Raw genomic sequence first — 24,397 nt, 5'->3', positions numbered from 1 at the left:
CACCTCACCAGCCAGCCACCCTCAATATCCAGTGCTCTTTTGTTCTTCTGTTTCTCCTCACACTTGGTTACTCTCACAAAGTCTTATAAACTTGCATTTCTTTTCTTTCCTTTTTTCTTGCTCCGTCACTCAGGCTGCAGTGCAGAGGTGTAATCACGGCTTGCTATAGTTCCAAACTCAAGTAATACTCCCACCTCAGCCTCCCAAGTAGCTGGGACTACAGATGTACACCACCACGCAAAGCTGATGTTTTTATTTTTTGTTGTAGAGATGGGATCATGCTGTGTCGCCCAAGATGGTCTTTAACTCCTGGCCTCAAGTGGTCCTCCTGCCTCAGCCTCCCAAAGTTCTGGGATTATATGCAGGTACAAGCCACCTGTGCCCAGCCCCCTATTTATTTTAAATAACAGCTTTATTGAAATATAGTTAGCATACCTTACAATTGATTCATCAGAGTATGCAGTTCAGTGGTCTTTAGAGTGTTCATGGAGCTGTGCATCTGTTGCCACAATCAATTTTAGAAGCTTTCATTACCCTATAGAGAAATCTACATTTCTTTGCCATTAGTTCATACTCCCCCTATACCCCTGTGCTCCCATAGGCAACTGCTGATCTGTTTTCTGTCACTATAGAGTTGCATAATCTGGACCTTTTATAGAAATAGGATTGTGCAATACGTGGGGAACTTTGGTGGCTGGCTTTTTTTTTTTTTTCCGCCCCTAGCACAATGTTTACAGAGTTTCTTCATGTCATGGCATGTGTCAGTATTTCTTTCCTTCTATGGCTGAACAGTATACTCCATGGTAGAGTCACACCACATTGTATTTATCTGTTCATCAGTTGATGAACATTTGGGTTGTTCTCATGTGTTGGCCATTATGAATAATAGTGCTCTGAAGATTCATGTACAAGTTTTTGTGTGGACATATATTTTTATTTCTCTGGGATAAATGCTTAGGAGAGAAATTGTTGCAGTCTATGATACTGTACATTTAGGCTTTTGAGAAACTGTTTTCCAAAGCGGTTATACCAGTCAGGTGTGGTGACTCACATCTGTAATCCCAGCCACATGAGAGGCTGAGGTGTGAGGATCACATGAGCCTATGAGTTAAAAAAGACCAGTCTGGGCAAGATAGCAAGACCCTGTCTTTATTTAAAAAAATAAAATGAAAATGACAAGAAAAGAAACACCCAAAGTGGTTAATCCATTTTATGTTCCAACCAGTAATGTATGTGGGTTCCAGTTTCTACATTTTCACCAACATTTCTTCTTTTGAGGCAAGATCTCACCGTGTTGCCGTGGCAGGAATGCAGTGGTGTGATCATGGCTCACTGCCGCCGCAAACTCCCAGACCCTCATGATCCTTTTATGTTAGCCTCTTGTGAAGTTGGGACTACCTTCACGTGCCACCACACTCAGCTAATTTTTGTATTTTTAGTAGAGACAGTGTTTCACTATGTTGCCCAGTCTGGTTTCAAACTCCTGGACCCAAGTGATCCACCTGCCTTGGCCTCCCGAACTGCTGGGATTACAGGTATGAACCACCATACCTGGTTATCTCTCTCTTTTGTCTCTTCCCTTCCTTCTTTGGTAGATGGAAGAAAATAGTATCCATGTCTTGTTTTTAGGCCTGAGACTTTTAAAGCATATGAGGGAATATATGATTGTGTTTATAGATGTTGAGCAGGAGATAGCCTTGAATGCAATGTGGTATTAAAGGATCCCATTAAAGATATTTGGAGTATGCTTCAAAAGAGTTGCATGTTGCCAAGTTACCACTTTACTTGTGAGGACACATGCTCCATGAAGCACCTGATGAGACAATTTGCAATTGTTATTTTGTTTTGTTACTCTGTAGATTTAGTTGTGCTCAAGCATTCAGACGACCTTTTCTTAATTTTTTTTTTTTCCTGAGACAGAGTCTTGCTCTGTCACCCCGGCTGGATTGCAGTGGTATGATCTTGGCTCACTGCAACCTCTGCTTCCTGGCTTCACGAAATTCTCCTGCCTCAGCCTCCTGAGTAGCTGCGATTACAGGCACCTGCCGGCACTCCAGGCTAAATTTTGTGTTTTTAATAGAGACGGGCTTTCACCATGTTGGCCAGGCTGGTCTCAAACATTCAACCCGTGATCTGCCTGCCTCGGTCTTTCAAAGTGTTGGGATTACACGTCTGAGCCATCACCCCCAGCCTGTCTTTTCTTTTCAAAACCACCCTTGATGATTAAATGTTAAATATGTACTAGTGGATAATACTTTGCTGAATATTGCATAGTGAATAGTAAATGTTTATTCTCACCTTTCAGACATGAACTTACTAATTCTACATGTGAAGATTTACAACTTGATAAACCAGCTTCAGGAGGTAGGTCTTCAGTATTAACTCAGATGAGAAGATCGTGTGCAATAATTATTTAATGCTTACCATTGATTTTATAACGGTACCTTTCACGTGAAATAAAATGCCTCTAACTACTAATTATGTGTCAGGACAGGAGAATTCACGTTGTCCAAATTCTATTACTCTCTAGAACAATTAACTCCGTTTGTTTGTATTAACCCATTATAAATATGTGTAGATATTGCACTTATGTGTAGACAGAACTAATATAACAGTATTTGTTCTACTTCTGAGATGCAATATTTATCTGGCATAGTGCATTGAACAGTTTATTATTGAAGTCTACACCAGTCAAGTGAACAAGCATTCATCAACTGTCTGTGATACCCAGGACATAAGGTTTCCTTTTAGAGTATGGAGCCATGCATATCATCTCTTAATTGTTAGATATGTTTCTAAAGAAATGGAATGGATTCGGTTACTGGTTTTGTTTCTGGAGTGGAGAGGGACAAAACAGGATGGACTCACACTGTTTAGATTTCCTAAAATGGAAGGATTGCCAGCAGATCATATTTCTGGTCTCCCCATAGCAACTGTTTTCTTTCTTCTTCTTCTTCCTATTTTTTGAGATGGAGTTTTGCTCTGGTACCCATCCTGGAGTGCAGTGGTGTGATCTCAGCTCACCGCAACCTCCACCTCCTGGGTTCAAGCAGTTCTCCTGCCTCAGCCTCCCATGTAGCTGCGATTACAGGCACAAACAACCATGCCCATCTAATTTTTGTATGGTAGAGTTGGAGTTTCACCCTGTTGGCCAGGCTGGTCTTGAGCTCTTAACCTTAGGTGATCCACCTGCCTCAGCCTCCCAAGAATCTGGGATTACAGACACCTGCCACCATGCCCAGTTAATTTCTGCATAGGTAGTAGAGATGAGGTTTCACCACGTTGGCCAGGCTGCTCTCAGACTCCTGTCCTCGAATGATCCACCTGCCCTGGCCTCCCAAAATTCTGGGCTTACAGGTATGAGCCACCCACATTTGGCCAGTGATTGACTTTCATTTCATTTATTTATTTATTTATTGAGATGAAGTTTCACTCTCGTTGCCCAGGATGGAGTGCAATGGTGTGATCTTGGCTCATGGCAACCTCCGCCTCCTGGGTTCCAACAATTCTCCGGCCTCAGCCTCCCGAGTAGGTGGGATAACAGGTATGTGCCATCATGCCCAGCTAAGTTTGCATTTTTAGTAGAGACAAGGGTTTTTAATGTTGGTCAGGCTGATCTTGAACTCCTGACCTCAGGTGATCTGCCTGCCTCCACCTCCCAAAGTGCTGAGACTACAGTTGTGAGCCACCACACCTGGCCCAACTCTTGACTTTTTATACCTGTTGTATTATTTTAATGTTGAGTAAATAAATGCTAGCTCAAATGTTGTAGTTCGGGAGAATCTTCTGTTTCTGTTACTTTAAAAAATTATGTTTATAACTCCAGTAAGTGTTTTTCTGAGTCCAGTAAGGTTACACTGATGTTTATGTTTTGAAAATATTACCTTTCCCATCTAGTACTATATGTATGACATAATATTAGCTGACGTGTTTTTCTGGCTTTATGATGTGGTTCAGATTGTTGTAGAAAGTCTGTCTGTATCTACATTGGCTTAAAGTAATGGGATTTTGTTTTTTGAGCTGGAGTTTTGCTCTTGTCACCCATTCTGGAATGCAACGGCACGATCTCGGCTCACTGCAACCTTCGGCTCCCAGGTTCAAGTGATTCTTCTACCTCAGCTTCTCGAATAGGTGGGATTCCAGGTATCCACCAGCACGCCTGCCTGATTTTAGTATTTTTAGTAGATGTGGGGTTTCTTTCCCCATGTCAGCAAGGCTGATCTGGAACTTGTGACCTCAAGCGATCCGTTTGCTTGGGCCTCCCAAAGTGCTGGGATACAGCTATGAGCCACCACACGTGGCCTATGCTTTTATCGTATTGTTAATTTAGTACTATTCTAAGTAAAAATAATTTGCTATTAAAGTATTATAAATTGACTCTAACCGTTTTATAAATGTAAGTGCTTTTTTATAAGATGAAATAGATTATGTTGTGGGGCTTTTTTTGTGACGGTGATTTATTAGATTATTTTGTTTAAAGACAATAATTTGCAGCTGTTGTGACATTATAAAAAATCTTTGCATTTTATAATTTTAAAGCAGCATTAGTGATAATTACCTTAGGGAAAGATAGTTTTGTTTTAATCTGTAAGTATGATATTCAAGTTTAGTGTACAGCAAAGGATATTAAACTTCACTCAGCACTAATGTGTTATATGGTGCACTTAAAACTTTAGTACAAATGTCAATGTTCAGCAAATAGACTTTAAGACATAATGATAGCAAAAAATGGAGCTATTCTGATGGGAGATTGTCGGTTATGTTTAATTTTACTACTTCCCATGCTCTTGACATTTTTTGTTTCTTTGAGAGAGTCTTGCTCTGTCACCCAGGGAGGAGGGCAGTGGCATGATCTCAGCTCACTGCAATGTCCACCTCTCAGGTCCAAGCGATCCTCCTGCCTCAGTGTCTGTAGTAGTTGGGCCTACAGGTACATGCCACCATGCCGGGCTAATTTTTGTATTTTTAGTAGAGATGGCATTTCACCATGTTGGCCAGGCTCGTCTCAAACTCCTGACCTCAGGTGATCCACCCACCTAGGCCTTGCAGGATGCTGAGGTTATAGGTGTGAGCCTGTTCAATGACTAGCTCTTGAATTTCTTTTCTTTTTTTTTTTTTTTTTTTTTTGAGACGTAGTTTAGCTTTTGTTGCCCAGGCTGGAGTGCAATGGCTTGATCTCAGCTCACCACAACCTCCTCCTCCTGGGTTCAAGCAATTCTCCTGCCTCAGTCTCCCAAGTAGCTGGGATTACAGGTGTACACCACCATGTCTAGCTAATTTTGTTTGTTTTTAAGTAAAGACGGGATTTTTCCATGTTGGTTAGGCTGGTCTCGAACTCCAGACCTCACACCTGTAATCCCAACACTTTCAGAGACCAAGGCAGGTGATCTGACCACCTCGGCCTCCCAGAGTGCTGGGATTACAAGTATCAGCCACAGTGCCCATCCCAGTTCTTGACTTTTTATAAATGTTGTATTATTTCAATCTTGAGCAAATAAATGCTAGCTGAAATGTTGCCGTTCAGGAGAATCTTCGGTTTCTATTAGTTAAAAAAATTATTTTTATAAGTCCAATAAGGTTACACTAATGTTTATGTTTTGAAAATATTACATTTTCCATTGAGAACTGTATATATTAAATAACATTAGCTGGTATGCTTTTCTGGCCTTATACTTTGGTTCAGACTGTTAGAGAAAGTCTGACTGTATCTACATTGGCTTAAATAATGGGATTCTTTCTTTCTTTTTCTTTCTCTATTTTATTTAATTTTTTTTGAGCTGGAGTTTCCCCCTTGTCCGGCATGCTGGAGTGCAATGGCATGATCTTGGCTCACTGCAACCTCTACCTCCTGGGTTCAAGTGATTCTCCTGCCTCAGCTTCCCGAGTAGCTGGGATTGCAGGCACCTGCCCCCACACATAGGTAGTTTTTGTATTTTTAGTAGAGATGGGTTTTCCCATGTTGGCAAGGATGGTCTCGAACTACTGATCTCATGTGATTCACTGACCTCAGCCTCCCAAAGTGCTGGATTACAGGTGTGAGTCACCGCACCCAGCTGTAATGGGATATTTTACTGTAGACTTTGATAATCAGAATATTAGCATTTGGGGGGGTTCTTTTTATTTCTTTAATACTATTTTTTGGACTCAATTACAATAACAGAAGTAAGGAACGAATTATAAAAGTTAAAGAGCAATGCAGGGCATGGTGGCTCATGCCTGTCATTCTAGCACTTTGGGAGGCCAAGGCAGGTGGATCATGAGGACAGGAGATCAAGATCATTTTAGCCAATATGGTGAAACCCCATCTCTACTGAATGTACAAAAATTAGCTGGGCGTGGTGGCAGGCACCTGTAGTCCCAAATACTCAGGAGGCTGAGGCAGGGGAATTGTTTGAACATGGGAGATGGAGGTTGCAGTGAGCTGAGATTGTGCCATTGCACTCCCACCTGGCAACGGAGCAAGACTTCGTCAAAAAAAAAAAAAAAATTAAAGAGCAATACAGATTGAATAATTATTCTTTTCTACAAACTGTATTTAAATGATATATATTTTTTTCAGTTACAGCTCAAGCTGTAAAAGCCAAAGGTCCAGGATGATCTTGTACTTTTATTCCAGTCTCACGTCGAAGATCTTTATGTAGAAGGACTTCCCAAAGGATTGTTTTTTTCTGAGACAAAGTTTTCACTCTAGTCACCCAGCGTGGAGTGCAGTGGCATGATCTCGGCTGGCTGCAGTCTCTGCCTCCTGGGTTCAAGCAGTGCTTTTTCCTCAGCCTCCTTATTGGCCAGGCTGGTCTCAAAATTCTGAGTTTGTGATTTACCTGCCTTGGTCTCTGAAAGTGTTGGGATTACAGGTGTGAGCCATTGTACTCAGTGCCTATTTTACATATTTTTATCTTTCATTTTTCTGGGTCCAACACTAAATCATGCCAGTGTTAGCTTTTGAAACATGAACACTGCCCACATCTGACTGGCATGCAACTGACATTTTGTTTTAGAGTTCTGATTGGCTTCATCTGAGGGGGACTCTGTGATGTCACAAGGGTGGGTTTTCAGGGAAGTCACAGGGACAGTATGGGCCTGGAGATGTGTTGCCTTCTCCTCAGAGCGAAGCCTGGTAACTGCAGTGTCTCAGCTAGGTCCTGTGTGTTGCGGGCTGGAAAAGGGCAGTTGACAAACTCTGATCCGGTACAGTGTTTATGTAGGTCAAAAATAGAAAACTGTGTCCAGGTGTGGCTGAGGTAGGGGGATCCCTTCAGTCCAGGAGTTCAAGAGCAGTCTGGGCAACATGGTGTGACCCTGTGTCTGTAGTTTTACCTCAGCCTCCCAGCTACTTGAACCCCAGGGTCCAAGGCTGCAATGAGCTATGATCCCACCACAGAACTCCAACCTGTGAGACTGAGGTAAACCCTGCCTAAAAGAACAAAAAGAAAACTATCCAAGTCTGCAAGAGTAGGAGACTTCTTAACTAAAACATGAGGCTTCCTGAGCCCTGTAATCCCAGCACTTTGAGGGCCGAGGTAGGAGGATGGCTTGGGCTTAGGAGTTTGAGACCAGCCTGGGCAACACGATGAAACCCTGTCTTTATAAAAGATAAAGAATTTAGCTGGATGTGGTCCACACCTGACCTAATTCTTGTAGAGATTAGAGGTGGTCTAGCAATGTTGCCCAGGCCAGTCTTGAACTCCTAGGTTGAAGCAATCGTCTTACCTTGTTCTTCAAAGTTGTTGGAATTACACACATGAGCCACTGCCCCTACCTGGGTTAGGCTATTTAATAACATAAGAAAGTGCTCAGGCAGCTCAGTGGCTCATCCCTCTAATCCCAGTACTTTGGAGGCTGAGATGAGCGGATCACCTGAGGTCAGGGGATCGAGACTAGCCTGGCCAAAATGGTGAAACTCTGTCTCTACAAAAAAATACAAAACTTAGCAGGGGGTGGTGGCAGGCTCCTGTATCCCAACTCCTCAGCAGGCTGAGGCAGGAGAATCATTTGAGCCTGAGAAATGGAGCTTGCAGTGAGCCAAGATCGTGCCACTGCACTCCAGCCTGGGCGACAAGAGTGAAACTCTGTTTCAAGAAAAGAAAGTTAAAGAGCAATACAGATTCAATAATGATTCTTTCCTGTAAATTGTGTTTAAATGAGATCCCTTTTTCTTTTTGTCCTTATACCTCAAGCTGTAAAAGCCAAAGGTCCGGTGATGATTCCATACCCTTTTTTCCAGTCTCATGTTGAAGATCTCTATGAAGAAAGCCTTCCCAAAGGAATTTGTTGTTGTTCTTCTTGAGACAGTTTTCACTCTTGTCACCCAGGTTGGAGTGCTATGGTGTGATTTTGTCTGACTGGCTCTTGGGTTCAGGCAGTTCTCCTGCCTCACAGTCGCCCACCACCATACAAGACTAATTTTTGTGTTAGTAGAGAAGGGGTTTTTCTGTGTTGGCCAGGCTGGTCTTGAACTCCTGACCTCAGGTGATACTAGGTGGAATAAGGGGGATGGGTGTGATTGGGGCAGCCTTTATGATATGCGATGGGCACCTTCTGCAGTTGACTTCACCTCTTTCTAAAACTTCCACTTTTTACTCTCAGCTCTTAACAATTGGTTCTTTTTTATTTTATAGAAAGGTTGTTAGAATTAGGTTTATATAGTTTCTTGTTGAATCGACAGAATAATTTTATTTAACATCATTCTTTAGTGTGACTGAAAGCCTCTAATTTTTTACTGTTGTTTGTTTATGGGCATATTTCTTTTTCCAGATATGATAACTATTTCATTCTGTGTGTTTCTTATTTCACAGAGTTCCTATACTAGATCCTTTCAGATTTGGTGCTAATAACATGAAGTAAGAATTTAATACAAATCTTAGATGTTAGAGGAAAGCCAATCTAAGATCAAAGAAGTTAATCTCTTTCAAGTTGAGGTGTGGAGGTAGAGGAGGCAATTGGATAAATGAGTCCAGAAGTAAGGAGAAAAATCTGGCAGTAGATGTAATTTTGGATTTTGTAGCGTTTTGATAGCACTTGTTGATGTCACCAAAATAATTCATCAATGAGCTCCCTCACAGCTCCCCATTTCTTTTTAAAGAAACCAGGTCTTGTTATGTTGTCTGGGCGCGACTAGAACTTTTGGGCTCATGTTATCCTCCTGCCTCAGTGTCCTAAGTGGCTGGGGCTGCAGGCATGTGTTAGCATGCCCAGCTTTGAACCACTCTGAGCCATCAGGTTGCAAAATATTTAAATTTACATACAAAGGTGCAAGGGAGATCTCTATATAAATAGCACCATGTGAATTGCTAGAATCTTTCTTTTTAGAATTCTGTTAGGATGTGGCTTCAGAGCAGGGAATAGTAAATTAATTTTTGCTTTATTTTTGTTTTTGTTTTTGAAGCAGATTCTCACTCTGTTGCCCAGGCTGGAGTCCAGTGGCATGATCTTGGCTCACTGTAGCCTCTTCCTGCTGGGTGCAAGTGACTCTCTTGCCTCAGCCTCCTGAGTAGCTGGGATTACAGGTACCTGTCACCACATTTGGCTAATTTTTTGTGTGTGTATTTTTGGTAGAGACAGGGTTTCACCATGTTGGCCAGGTTGGTCTCTTAACTCCTGACCCAAGTGATCCACCTGCCTCGGCCTCCCAAAGTGCTGGAATTATAGGAGTGAGCCACTGCTCCCGACCATTTTTTTTTTTAAACATTTTTAAATTATAGTTTTTATACCTATCCAAAAGTAGAGAAAATAGTATGATAAACACTAAAATACCCGTTTCTCAACTTCTGTGACCATTAAGATTGTCCACATTTTGTTCTGCTATTCTTTTACCTCCCTTTGCAGGAACATTATAAAGCAAATCGCAGTCATCGCATCATTTTATCTGTTCAGTGTGCATCCCCGCACAGCCGCTCCCTCATCATATCTGACAAATTTAGCAATAATTTTTTGGTGTCAGCTCTTATGTAGCCCTTCATCAAGTTTCCTTACTCTTATGTGAACAGTATCACATTTCCTCATTATCTGAAAACATGTTGTTTTAAATCTGGCTTTAAACAGTCTTCACGTGTTAACGTTGGTTGTTCTGCCTCTTTTAATCTCAATCAGCCTCTGCTTACTATTTTTCATTCCCATTCCATGAATTCTTTGTGGAAAGTTAATTCTTATTAAATAGCATGCTCACGAGGTTGAAGGGGTAAAGAACATTGATCTCATGGCTGCCGTGCAGATGAAAGTGTAGCCTGAAATGCGCTACCGTAAGGCAGCCAATGGAGGAGGGTTATTACAGTCACGAGCAGATAGTAGCGAAAAGCTGCTTCCAAATAGTGTTTATGGCTGGGCACATTGGCTCATGCCTGTAATCCCAGCACTTTGGGAGGCCAAGGTGGGTGGATCAGCTGAGGTCAGGAGTTGGAGACCAGCCTGGCCAACATAGTTAAGCCCTGTCTCTACTAAAAATGTACAAAAATTATACAGGCATGCTGGCAGGCACCTGTAATCTCAGCTACTTGGGAGACTGAGGCAGGAGAATTGCTTGAACCCGAGAGGCAGAGATTGCAAGGAATGGAGATCATGCCACTGCACACCAGCTTCAGTTATGTTGTTTATTGTCTATAATGATTTTCTTTCTTTCTCTTCTGTTTAAGGATATTGAAAAACAAAGTTTAATCTTTGAAGATTGTTTTTAAGACCAAAAATTTGAAGGACATGCAAATGATCTGTGTGTGGAAGAAGTACTGGAAGACATTTCTTTCAGAAGTCCCTCATGATAGGGAATCCCAAGGCTGGAAAACATCATTCAAGTGGGCAATCAAATTAAATTTGTTATTAAAAGGTAAGATGATAACCTGCAGACACAAATTCGGTGTCTTCCCTAAGAAGACATTAGTTTGATTAATTTGGGCCTTTTGTCTCCCTCTCATCATGACTTCTTTGTACTTACAATTCACGTTTCGTTTCACTTAGTTTCACTAAGATTTAGTTCACTTAGTTTCACTTTGTACTTACAATTTCACGTTTCGTTTCACTTAGTTTCACTAAGATTAATTTAGTGTAAGTATCAGATGAATAAAATATGCCCTTCCATACAGAATACAGTGTAAGAGTTGGGCTAGGGTGTCATCAGCTTTTAGAGAGTGATTGCAGCTAATTGACTCCTTGTTCATTCTTGCATTTATTCAGTATAGAAGGAGTAACAGAGGTATTAAGTTAACATGCTTGTGGATAATTAACATGGTTAAAAGAGTGGTTTTAAGAATGATAAAAACTTTTGGTTCTGAGGTCCAGAATAAACACCATTGAGAAGTAATTCTTTTTCAACCTCCCCCTTAGAGGAGCAGCTAGCATGAAGTTTACATGAGTAAATGGAGTGGAGAAAAAGGAATGTGGGGTAAACAGACTTAGCCAGGGAAGCTTTTATTATCTTAATCTTCACCTTATGACTTAAAGCTCGAATGTAAGAACTGGCTGTCTTCAGCCTGGCTCATTAAAACTTTTTGGCTTCCCAAAGGTTTGAGACTGTGTTCTATACTTTCCTAATATTTCCCTTAATATTTTTCCAGCCACCCTGAGTGAATCCCAGCACTGCCCTACATAAAATATATCCTTCATTATATTTCCTATTTAATGTCTGACTCCCCCTCCTCCTTCACTAACATGTAAGTAAGGGATGGGATTTTGTGTTTTGTTCTGTTGTAACCCTAAATACCTAGAAGGTGCTCAGTAAATATTTGTTGTTTGAATGACTAAATCAGCCTATTATTGAATCAGTCAGTCCTGTGTGGAAGGGACTTCCCATACCAGTGGTGCATATCTGTATGATAGCTGGCATAGGGAGGGATGTGGTCAGAATGGCTCTGTCCATGTGGACTAGTTTTGCTTAGCATAATCCCAGCAGGCTCCTATTGGGGTTAAGCCACAGTTTCAACCTTATTAATTAGTATCATTCTTTAATCATAAAGCCAGAGGATGTTAAGATTGGAATTGATCTGGGAGACTATTCAGTCTGCTTTTCTGCTTATTGATGTGACAATAACAGAGCCTAGAGAAAGTAAGCTGATTACTCATAATCGTAAAGCTTTAGAGGTCAACCTGAAATTAGGCTTCTGATGTGAGATTCTGTAGTGTTTCCTTCATGTGTTCCCCCTGGCTGAGACAGTTCATGGGCTTTCAGGTTTGACATTTTTCTCTCCAGTCTCTAAACAGAAGCTTTTATGTGGACATTCTAGGTTAGCACAGATGGGCAATGACCCTGCAATGTGTGCATAATCCCAAAGGCTGACCACTGTGGATGGGAACTATCCCAGATGTGTCAGGAGTACCACAGGCGTGCTCACTTCTCCATTCACTGGAGCTGTATACAGTGGAAAGGAAACCCAAATCGACACTTTGCTTCTTCAGTTCTTTTATTACGTGTCACAGTCCAGTATGTCTTCATTTAAATTCAGACTTTTTGATGAATCATCAGACCAGCTGCAGGCCCTTTGGGTCAGAAGTCTTGATCTCACCAACTGTTCCTTTTCTTAATGGACTTCCTTACTTCAGGCATTTGTGTGTAGCTGGTCCATTGTGGAGTTGTCAGAGGGGTGTGGAGCCCTCTGTTTTTGGGACAGTCGGTTCTCTCTGTGTAGCATGTCCTGAAGCGGGGCTGTCTCCATTCTCTTTGTGTGTGAAGTCTTGTGTTAAGCAGGGTGAAGGGAGAGAGGACTCCTAAAGAGAAAACCTCCTTTAGCATTGGCTGAAACATATTTGTGAACTGACCAAGATGTAATTGGATGGCATGAAAAAGGCTAAAATTTATTTAATTTCTTGCTATCTGGTTTGTGGTACATGGTGCCTTAAATTGAGTTTAGAAGAAACTTTGCAGATGGAATTTTGTTCTGTTGCCCAGGCTGGAGTGTAGTGGTGTGATCTCATCTCACTGCAACCTTTGCCTCCTGGATTCAAGTGATTCTCCTGCCTCAGCCTCCCAAGTAGCTGGGATCACAGGCAGCTGCCACCATGCCTGGCTAATTTTTATATTTTTAGTAGAGACGAGGTTTTACCATATTGGCCAGGCTGCTCTCAAACTCCTGACCTCAAACGATCTGCCCACCTCGGCCTCACAAATTGTTGGGATGACAGATGTGAGCCACTGCGCCCAGCTGAGGGTGTCATATTTAATTCTACTCCCTGTGGCCTCTTCTACAATACCAATCATGCACGGAGCCCATGGTTTTGCTTCACCTAGACTTACTCAAACAAAGGCTCTGGACTTTCATAGTTTACACTGACATATTCTAGTTTGCCCCTGAAATGTACTCTGAGGATGCTGATTTCCAGATAGCCATTCTTGGCTTCCAGATAGTTATTTTTGGGTGAAGGGAATTTCAAGTATTTTGAGTATAGTAGCCACACCACTTAGCTTCATTTTGGTTTGGTTACAAAATTTATTTTAGCTTAGTTTTCTTAGATTAAGTGGGCAAAGACAGAGCAGAAGCTTTTGGGAGGCTGAGGTGGGTAGATCACGAGGTCAGGAGTTTGAGACTGATGTGGCCAACATGGTGAAATCCTGTCTACTAAAAATACAAAAGTTAGCTGAGCATGGTGGTGCGTACTTATAATCCCCACCACTTGGGAGGCTGAGGCAGGTGAATTGCTTGAACCCAGGAGTCTCTTGAGAAGTTGGGACTACAGCACATGCCATCATATTCAGCTAATTTTTTTTTATTTTTAGTGGAGACAAGGTTTCTCTATGTCACCCAGGCTGGTTTCAAACTCCTGGACCTAAGTGATCCACCTGCCTTGGCCTTTCAAACTGCTGCAATTACAGGTGTGAACCACCATGCCTGTTTTTTATCTCATTTTTCTCTCTTCCTTTCGTTCTTTGGTAGATGGAAATGTGTCAGGTACCAGCTATTCATCCAATGACTGCTCCTCAGTTCCAAATTCACCCTTCACTGCCTGCTCTGCAGACATAGAGGTGGGTTCCTTAAATGCTTCCTCTGTCAACTGGTGCATTATTAAATGTTGTCAGTACATGGTGCTGTTGTAAGGGGCGTTCTAAGAGGCTTTTGTTTCTAGTTGTGTGCACATCTTCACAGGCGCTGAGCTTTTGCTGCACCAGGCTGCTGCCCTGCATGGTGCTTAGCAGCAGGCAGTGACCAGCAGTTTCTCTGCATTTGCCTGGGTGGTTTTGCGGTGAGACAACTGTTTACTAATAGGTTAAGCTAGCACCCTAGATGGTGGATTTTCAGCAAATTGCAGAGGGCATATTGCTAGCATGTTCCACCATGTGGTGATGCAGCACTTCTGCCATTGAATTACTCATGACTGTGCCCTCTCCAAGGGGGCCTGGATCTCAGCCTTAGTGGGGAATCCCTTGCTTGGTCACTCTATCTTAGTGTAGGGATAGTAGGAAGTTACTGCTCATTGTAACAGCTGGTCCTATACTTTGTTTTTTTGAGGCAGGGTCTCTCCCTTTTGCCCAGTCTAAAGTGCAGTGGTGAAATCATGGCTCACCGCAGCCTTAACCTCCTGGGCTGAAGCAATTTTTTCACCTCAGCCTCCCAAGTAACTAGGACTACAAGTGTGTGCCACCACACCTGGCTTTTCTTTTTTCTTTTTCTGGTAGAGCCAGGGTCTCACTGTGTTTCCAAGGTGGTCTCAAACTGCTGGTCTCAAGCAGTCCTCCTGCCTTGGCTTCCCAAATTGCTGCAATTGTAGGCATGAGCCACCATGTCTGGCCTCTGCTAGCCCTATGTTCTCTAGAGTTCTCTTTACTTTTGTAGCCAATCTCTCATATGGTGTTTTCCTGTTACATAGTTGCTTTTTTTATTTTAAATTTTTCCACTTTAAATTTTGGGTGATTTATGTCTTTTGATTGGACTCTGACAAATACAGAACTGATGCTAGGAAGGGTTCTGGGAGAAAGACCCACACAAATGGGATTTGGGCATAGGTTTGGTTATCCAAGGGGCAGCGTTGAGCTTCTTGTCAATGGGAAATGGGATGCTGGTGATTTTCAGGAAGTGACCTCATAATGTTTCAAGCTGCCACTTACTGTTGATTGTGATGAAATGCCAGCTGAGACACATGCCTTAGGAGCTAAGTGGCTTCTGTACTTGACCACGATGAAGACTGGTGTGGGGAGGGTCCTTTTGGATGCAGTCGAGCAGGGGCACCTAATTTCTGAATCACAGGCGTGTACTTGGCCACACAGCAGGAGGTGAGCAGCAGGTGGGCGAGCAAAGCTTAATCTGTATTTACGGCCACTCCCCTCTTTGCCGCCTGATCTCCACCTCCTGTCAGGTCAGTGGCAGCATTAGATTCTCATAGGAGCAGGAACCCTATTGTGTAACTGTGCATGCAAGGGTTCTTTCTTGCTCTGTCTTTATGAGAATCTAATGGCTGATAATCTGTCACTATCTTTCATCACCCCCAGATGGGACCCTCTAGTTTCAGGAAAACAGACAAGCTCAGGACTCCCACTGATTGTACATTATGGTGAGTTATATGATTATTATATACTACAGTGTAATAATTACAAAGTGCACAATACATGTAATGTGCTTGAAATATTCCAAAACGGACCCCCTGCCCCCAGTCTGTGGGAAAACTGTCTTCCATAATATTGGTCCCTGGTGCCGTAAAACCTGGGACTGCTGCCCTTGAGCAGTCACAGAGAGAAAAACGCAAAGCTCACGTCTTAGCATAAGTCATGTTCTAAGATCCAGAGAGCTTCCATGATAGCCCAAACACAATTCCGTATTTCTTGTTTCCACAGGGTTGATATTATTAAAAATCAAACACAGTCTTAAATGTGTGAATTGCTGAATTACAATGACAGTTGAATTCACTGCATCACCAAGGTTCTCATGAGAACATTGGGGCACTAATAGGTGAAGAATGGGATTCTCTTACTTTTTGAGACAGTCTCCCTCTGTTGCCCAGGCTGGAGCATGGCGGTGTGATCTCGGCTCACTGCAGTCTCAACCTCCCGGGCTTAAGCTCTCCTCCTGCCTCAGCGTCTGGGGTAGCTGAGGTATGACCACAAGTATGAGCCACCACACCCAACTAATATTTTGTGTTTTGTAGAGATGTGGTTTTACCACATTGCTCAGGCTGGTCTTAAACTCCTGGGCTCAAGACATCCACCCACCTTAGACTTCTAAAGTTTTGAGATTATAGGCAGCAGCTGCCATGCCTGGCCCTGTTTTCTTCAGTACTGGTTTATTGGGAAGGCCTCCAATTGTCTTCCTGACTTCCAGGCTTGCTCACTTCAGCCTGTTCACTGAAGCCAGAGGAATTTTTCTAAAAGGCAAATTTGGGTCAAAATGGTTCTTGATTAAAACCTGCTGGTGACTGCCCATCGCCTTTAATGTAAAATCCAAACTAATTCGGCCACAGGGCCTGGTAAGAGCTGGCCTCGGCTTACCTTTCCAGTTGTATCCTGCACCACCCTCCCCATATCCCTCCCCTCCAGCCACGTGGAATGTCAGTTTCCTTGGGGGACTTTACTGGTGTCCTTCAGGAAACCTCCCCCTACCCTCATCATCACTCTTTGACTCTCATCTTCGCTCATCTTTAGCCTCAGCCGAGGTGTCTCGCCCCATTCTCTATGCTGCAACAAGAAGCCCCTTGGGAGCATTTCAGTCCCACTCTGTACTTCTGTCATTGTGCTCCTCACAGTCTGGTAAGTGTTGGCATACGATTGCTATATTAGTCTGCTTTGCATTGTTATAAGCATACATGTGAGGCTCAGTAGTTTATAAATAAAAAAGGTTGGCCAGGCACAGCAGCTCATGCCTTTAATCCCAGCACTTTGGGAAGCCGAGGTGGGCGGATCACAAGGTCAAGGGATTGGGATTATCCTGGCCAACGTGGTGAAACCCCATCTCTACTATAACACAAAAATTAGCTGGGCTTGCTGGCGCATGCCTGTAATTTCAGCTACTCAGGAGGCTGAGGCAGGAGAGTTACTTGAACCCAGGAGGCGGATGCTGCAGTAAGCCTACATCGTGCCACTGCACTCCAGCCTGGATGATAGAGTGAGACTTCATCTCAAAATCATCATCATCATAACAAACTTAGCTATGTATGGTGGTACATGCTTGTAATCCCAACTACTTGGGAGGCAAGATCACTTGAGCCCAGGAGATGGAATCTGCAGTGAGTCATAATCACCTCACTTTCCTTCAAGCCTGTGTGACAGAGGTGAACTCTGTATCCAAAAAAGAAAATAGTTATTGGGGAAAAAAGACTAAACAAGCAAAGGGGTCAGGAGAGTCCTGTGAATGTGGGTCATGTCAGCAGAGTGTAGGGACTACTGGGCAGGAGGGACTTGAAGAACGGGGTGGTGGAGACAAGGTCATTCATCCTAAACAGTTTGCCCTGTAGCATGTAGATCAAATATCTCATGTTGGCTGCTGGTGACTGAACTGGGCTTCCTGTTTCCGTGTTTGGTTTGACCATCACAATGTTGAAAAACCTTTGAAGTGAATACCTTGCCATCTGCTACAGTTCCTCCTGGTCTCTGGCATTACTCCAGCCTCCCTTCTTCATGTAGCTTGCCTGATCTGCTGAGACCTGTGTTTGCTCTCCCTGCAGACGGGTGGGTTGGAGGCGATTTAAGGAGGAACAGTTAGTATATGAGATTTTATATATGTATATATGTGTGTGTGCGCGCGCGTGCGCGCACGTGCGCACGTAAGCATGTGCATATATACATACACAATGATAAATAGGTTCGGTGGGGTGGCTAAAGCCTATAATTCCAGCACTTTGGGGGGCCAAGGCAGGAGGATTAGTTTGACCTAGGAGTTCAAGACCAGCCTAGGCCACATAGCGGCCTTCTCTACAAAAAATTTAAAAAATTAGGCACGGTGGCATGCACCTGTAATCCCAGCTACTTGGGAGGCTGATGTGGGAGGATCAATTGAGCCCAGGAGTTGAAAGCTGCAGTGAGCTGTGATCTCACCACTGTGCTCCAGTCTTGGTAACAGAGTGAGACCCTATCAGAAAAAAAAAAAAAAAAAGAGAGAGATAAATAGATCCAGCACTGGTGGGATTATACTTTTGAGTGCTCTTTAGGAGAAAACTATATTTTAATATTTCATTCTTCCTTAAATTTTTTATAGTCTAGCAAACCATTTCTTCAACAAGGAGAAATAAATCTCATCCAAAGAGCCCTAGGAGGAAGGGCAGACTAAGAAAGTCAGAAGCACTGTAGTCATTTTGAGCAGCTTCTATCTTTGGACTGCTAAGCTGGGCAGTGCCAGGCTGGGTCCATTTTTTCTCCTCTTTAATTTCTCAAACTGAAAGAGTCCTGCTAGAATCTGAGGTCAGATCTGTAGATCAGCATTGACTCAGCAGTCTGCTATGTTGTGAGGTCTTACCCCAGGAACTACAGAATACAAAATGCAAGAGGAAGCTGGAATAGAGCATCTCCCGGCGAAATGAGAGCCAGAGATACGGCGGCAGTGCCCCAATGGAGACAGCCAGCCAAATTTAAATTACATTTGGCAGTGCCTTGTGGAAAGGCTGTACTTTGGTTAGATCTCCACAATCTGGAATGTGACCTTCAATATTATTGGTCCACAAACTCCAGTTTCTCATGTTTCCTGCATAGGTCAGTGTCATAGGGAGTGGTTCATCTTAGCAGAGCTTCCTGGTTTTCATGGCAGGTGTTCCATTTATTAATTGACAAAGGAGGCATATTTCTCCTCTGGCAACCAGAAGATTTGTCCTTTCCCTCGGGACTCCCTTGAAGGTTCTTGGAAAACTAAGCAGAGGATGAGGAAAGGCTGTGAACACGCTTGCTGGTCCCTTCGTGTCCTACAAAAGAGCACACCTGTAACCGGAAGACCCTTTTTATTAGTCAAGGCTGGACAGACTGAGGGGGGTGTGTGTGTAGACATGGTCTCACTCTGTCACCCAGGCTGGAGTGTAGTGGTGAGATCATTGCTCACAGCAGCTTCCACTTGCTGGGTTCAACTATCCTCCCACTTAAGCCTCCAGGGTAGCTAGGAAGTATAGGAATGTGCTGCCATACCCAGCTCCTTTTCTAATTTTTTTTTTGTAGAGATGAGGTTTCACTGTGTCACCAAGGCTGGTCTTAAACTCTTGGCCTCACGGGATCCTCCTGTCTTAGTCTCCCAGTGGGCTGGGGTTATGGATATGAGGCACCTCACCTGACCTGTGATGAGTTTTCGACAATGTCATTCCTTTTGTACAGAAGCACCTAAGCTGAAGAGTCCCTTGAGAACAAGTACTATCCTGTGGTTTCATAACCTTTCTTCCATTTGTGGTTCTTGCCAAGTTAAATTTAAATTACATCTTATCAAGATAGATAAACCCAAGTTTTCCAGAGCTGGAATATAGAAAATGGATTGACCTATAAGTCCTACTCACCCATAGCCAAGGCATGGAGACCTCAACACACCTGGGCCCTAAACATCACCTTTCATTGTGAGTAGCTCTGAGATAACACTTCTGGTTGGTAAGTGCCCACTGGCAAAAGTTTATGTAACAGCAAGTGAAGGAATAAAGAGTCAACAAAACATTTTCTGTTCCCAATTCTAGCATGAATTTGATTAGATAATTATTCTATGAAGAATTTTCATATGCCACAGTTCTGACCAAATTCTCAAATGAACCGAAAAATTATATTTAAAAGTCAACCTTCTTTCTCACTCTGTTGCCCAGACTGGAGTGCAGTGGTGCAATTATGGCTCAGTGCAGCCTCAACCTCCTGAGCTAAAGCAATCCTTCCTCAGCCTCACAAGTAGCTGGGACTGCAGATGCTTGCATGGATTTTGGTATTCACAGATATTGGGGAGCTGGAACCAATCCCCCCATATACCAAGGGACAAATGGTATGTTTTGTTTTGTTTTGTTTTTGAGACAGTCTTGCTCTGTTGCCTAGGCTGGAGTGCAATGGCACAATCTCAGCTCACTGCAGCCTCCACCTCCCAGGGTTAAGAGTGGGCTAAGATTACAGGTACCTGCCATCATGCCCAGCTAATTTTTGTATTTTCGTAGAGACAGGGTTTCACCATGTTGGCCAGACTGGTCTTGAGCTCCTGACTGCAGGTGATCTGCCTGGCCTCAACCTCCCAAAGTGCTGGGATTACAGCTGTGAGTCTCTGTGCTGGGACTTTTTTTTTTTTTTCCCCCCAAGATGGAGTTTTGCTCTTTTGCTCCCAGGCTGGAGAGCAATGGTGCACTCTCAGCTCACCACAACCTCCACCTCCCAGGTTCAAGTGATTCACCTGCCTCAGCTTCCTGAGTAGCTAGGATTACAGGTACCACCACACCTGACTAATTTTGTATTTTTTAGTAGAGATGGGGTTTCTCCATGTTGGTCAGGCTAGTCTTGAACCCCTGACCTCAGGTGATCCACCTGCCTTGGCCTCCTAAAGTGCTGGGATTATAAGTGTGAGCCACCGCACCCAGCCTCTATCTGTTTTTACAATTATACTGTTAAATACGTGATGTTCCATGACAGTGGTAAATTTTTAATGACAATTTTTAATTGAGTGGAATTACCATAAAGATAATAAAAGTAGCAGCTAATATTTACTGAGCTGTTACTAGGTGCCTTTAAATACCATAGATTTCTAAGTTCCCCGTAACTCTTCCTTGTTTTGCTTAACCGCTCTATCTTAAATTGCTCATGCTTGCTTCAGTAGCACATATACTAAAGTTGGAACAATAGAGAGATTGGCATGGCCTCTGTGCAAGAATGATGTGCAAATTTGTGAAGTGTTCCATATGTTTTTAAAACAAAAATATGACTCCTAGATTTTCACGGTGTTTGTGCATATGACCTTTTGTTTAGGTTGAATTGTATCCGAAGATGATATTTCCAGAAATGAGATTACTGTGAGTCACAGGACATTAGCATTCTTGTTATACTTGATGTAAACTGCCAAGCTTTCAGGCATGGTGGCTGTTGGCCTATAATTCCAACACTTTGGGAGGCTGAGGTGGGAGGATTGCTTGAGGCCAGGAGTTGGAGGAGGCAGTAGAGTGAGTCACTGTATTCTTTTTAAAAAATTTCCAAGCTTTACCCTGGTGGAAGGCTTGTATACAATTTAAACATCACTAATAGTAAAAGAAAATGCCCATTTCACTGCACCTTTGCTGGCACAGGGTACAATTACAAGTTATTTTTTGTTTGATTATTTTTAATAAATGAAAGACCTCATAAATTTTGTTACATTTTAATATCTATTTTCTTATCTTAGTTTATTAGCTTTCTCTCTCTCTCTTTCTTTCTTTTTCTTTCTTTCTTTGTTTCTTTCTTTTCAGATGAAGTTTCACTCTTGTTGCCTAGGCTGGAGTGCAACGGCACAATCTCTGCTGACTGCAACCTCCTTCTCTTGGATTCAAGCCATCCTCTTGCCTCAGTCTGCAGAATAGCTGGAATTACAGGCATGTGCCACCATACCTGGCTAAGTATTTTCAATAGAGACAGGGTTTCTCCATGTTTGTCAGGCTGGTCTCGAAATCCATAAAGTAATCCAACTGACTCAGCCTCCCAAAATGCTGGGATTACAGGTGTGAGCTACCGTGCCCAGCTAGCTTTCTTTTTTGCTCCCTTTTTTTTTGGGAGACCAAGTCTCACTCTGTAGCCCAGGCTTGAGTATGGTGGTACAGTCTCGACTCACTGCAGCCTTTACCTCCTGGGCTCAGGTGATCCTTCCACCTCAGTAACTGGGACTATAGGCACATGCCACCATGTCTGGCTAATTATTTTTGATTTTTAATAGAGACGAGGTCTTGCCATGTTTCCCAGTCTGGTCTGGAATTCCTGGCCTCAAGCAATTCTCCCACTGCCCCCTCCCAAAGTGCTGCTATTATAAGCATCAGCCACCAAGGTTGGGCTGTCCATGTCTTTTCTGTTTATTTATAGAGTTAACGTGTCTTTTACTAATTAGATGATCTATATATTTAATCTTTTATTAAATTATAAAAATAGTGAAGACTTTCAAATGAAGAAGTGAAAAACTTCCTTTACGCATTAGACCCATAATCTTATCTCAGGAAATAATTGGCCATATTCTTCAAATACATATGGGCTAATTGAATATCACTTCTCATTTTCATATTTCGTGGACATCTGTGTCAATTTCTATTGATCTATCTGAATCCTTTTCATGGTTTCCTAATGTTTTATCATATGGATATATCACAATTGACCAGTCAGCCTCTATAGCCATTTAGGCTCCTTCTAATATTTGCTTTGAGCTCTTTATATCATTAAAAATTAACCTCCTCAGCAGGTTGTGGCGGGTGTGGCAGCTCACACCTGTAATCCCAGCACTTTGGAAGGCTAAGGTGGGAGAACTGCTTGAGGGAGAAGGATCACCACCAGCCTCGTCGACATAGCAGCACATTGTCTCTAAAAAACATTCAAGATAGCATGAGCTGCACATTGCGGTCCACACCTGTAGTCCCAGCTACTGGGGAGTCTGAGACTGGAGGATCACTTGAGCCTAGGAGGTCGAGGCTGCAGTAAGCTGTGATCACACCACTGCACTCCAGCTTTGGTAACAGTAAGAATGCATTTCTTAAATAAAATAAAAATTAGGTTGGAAGATTGCTGAAGTCGTGTAGGTTGAGTCTGCAATGAGCTGTGATTGTACCACTGTGGTCCAGCCTAGGGGATAGAGCAAGATTCTTTCTCGAAAAAGTAAAATACAATAAAAATTAACCCTTTATCATATCTCCCAGTAACACCTTCCCTCTAATGTTTTTCCTAGAAGCTCTTGGATTTTGTTTGCTTTTCACGTATCTTATAAAACTTTTATGGGATTGGTTGGATGTCCGCCTCATTCCTTCTTTTATTTTTAAAGAATGTCTTTTTGTCACTTCCAGCTGGATCTACCATGAAAGACACCAGAGTTCAGGAGGAGACTGGGCATCATGTTACTCAGGTACAAAAAGACTTGGACAGTAACTCAAAAATGATCAAATAATAGTGCATGCATCACGTGCAATGGGAAGCTCTTCTGGAGAGTGGGAGAAGCTTCCAGATAAGGTGACAGTGAAACTGGCCTTTGAAAGATGAGGAAGAGTTGTGTGAGAGTAGGGAGCGAAGGGGGATGTGGAGGGATGGGGAATGGGCAGGGAAACCAGCACTGTAAAGACCTGGACAATTAAGGTGGCACATTTGGTTCAGGGAATGGGGAATGAGGTGTGGCAGGAATGCTCTGGAGAGACAGTAATTTGCTTGTATGGAATTTTGCCTGAGAGACCTCACTACAGTTTCTGATCTGGTGATGTTATCGTCCATCACTGTCCCTGTCAGATAGTTTGGAATAGGTGTGATGATCACAGTAACATCAAGCGTAATATTTCATGAATTCTCACAAAGTCACAGGCAGGTACCAATTATCCCCATTTTATGAATGAGGTGATAAAGACAGGGATGATGAGTGATTCCCCAAGCTCACATGGATACTAAGCTGAGTCAGCTGTAGGGACTGCTTTGACTTTAACGCTTGCTCTTTTCATGAGCACCATGTATTGCTTCTCCTATGCAGTTAGGCAGGTAGGTGAAAGAAAAGCCCGTGTTTCTCTCTAGTCACACACTTTGACTGACTGTGTGTGTGGAGCTCATACACCAAATTCTCCAGTGTTCTGGATAGTAACTGGGCATCTCACAATGTTATTCTGACACTACCTGGAGCTGGCACAGACCCTGCAGGTTAGGCGTTTAGTCCCATGAGACTACCCCCACTTCAGATGCCAGTGGCAAGTATTAGGTTTTCTCCTGTACCTTTGACCAAGCTATGACAAATCAGGGGTTCTCATGACCCCCTTTGATTTAATCATTTGCTGGAACAGCTTACAGAACTCAGAAAAAGTTTATTTTCTTTTTTTCTGAGAGACAGGGTCTCATTTTGTTGCCCAGGCTGGTGTGCAATGTTGCAGTCATAGCTCACTGCAGCCTCAACTGCCTGGGCCCAAGTGGTCCTCCCCCCTCCCTAGTAGCTGAGACTACATGCCTGCACCACCACATCTGGCTAATTAATTTTTTTGTAGTGATGGGAACTTGTTTTGTTGCCCAGGCTGGCCAGAAATTCTTGGGCCCAAGTGATCCTCCCACCTCAGTCACTTAAAGTGCTGGGATTACAGATGTGAGCCACCACATCGGTCAGTTCATTTTTTTGTTCCTGGTTCACTGTAAAGGATATGTCTGAGAAACAGCCAGTGAAAGAGATGTGCGTGCTGGATGCAGTGGCTCATACCTGTGATCCTAGCACTTTGGGAGGTTGAGTTGGGAGGATCTCTTAAACGCAGGAGTTTGAGTTCAGCCTGGGAAACATGGTGAAACCCTCTCTCTATAAAAAATACAAAAATTAGCTGGGCGTGTTGATATGCACCTGTAATCCCAGCTACTCAGGAGGCTGAGGCAGGAGAATCACTT

The 24,397-nt window shown here is 43.0% G+C and overlaps 1 protein-coding gene and 1 pseudogene across 49 annotated transcripts in view; both read left to right on the top strand.

The window, feature by feature from the left end:
• LOC108588271 (uncharacterized) overlaps positions 1–24,397 on the top strand; it is a 56,644-nt gene that overhangs the window by 18,118 nt on the left and 14,129 nt on the right. For 17 of the 49 annotated variants that reach the window (XR_013524672.1, XR_013524662.1, XR_013524667.1 and 14 more), the window contains 10 exons: positions 269–365; positions 2,306–2,364; positions 3,447–3,544; positions 10,629–10,816; positions 13,854–13,942; positions 15,404–15,465; positions 16,550–16,654; positions 19,196–19,428; positions 21,274–21,396; positions 22,843–22,901. Coding sequence is in view for 3 of the 49 variants with exons in the window: in XM_078344695.1 (XP_078200821.1) it covers positions 10,690–10,816; positions 13,854–13,942; positions 15,404–15,465; positions 16,550–16,654; positions 21,299–21,396; positions 22,843–22,901 (540 nt within the window). In the remaining 46 variants the exon portion in view is untranslated. Of the gene's footprint in view, positions 1–268; positions 366–1,439; positions 1,536–2,305; positions 2,365–3,421; positions 3,545–3,998; positions 4,144–9,385; positions 9,507–10,628; positions 10,817–11,543; positions 11,640–13,853; positions 13,943–15,403; positions 15,466–15,912; positions 16,004–16,549; positions 16,655–19,195; positions 19,429–19,665; positions 19,836–21,273; positions 21,397–22,842; positions 22,902–24,397 lie in introns of all 49 variants that reach the window. The other 32 variants (XR_013524702.1, XR_013524658.1, XR_013524703.1 and 29 more) reach the window with 28 other exon arrangements.
• On the top strand, positions 20,640–20,739 carry LOC118151078 (U6 spliceosomal RNA; annotated as a pseudogene).

The sequence above is a fragment of the Callithrix jacchus genome, chromosome 1, assembly GCF_049354715.1.
Source record: "Callithrix jacchus isolate 240 chromosome 1, calJac240_pri, whole genome shotgun sequence".
NCBI classification, from domain to species: Eukaryota; Metazoa; Chordata; class Mammalia; order Primates; family Cebidae; genus Callithrix; species Callithrix jacchus.
Note: the sequence above shows the minus strand (reverse complement) of the source record. Positions and strands in the feature narration are given on the sequence as shown.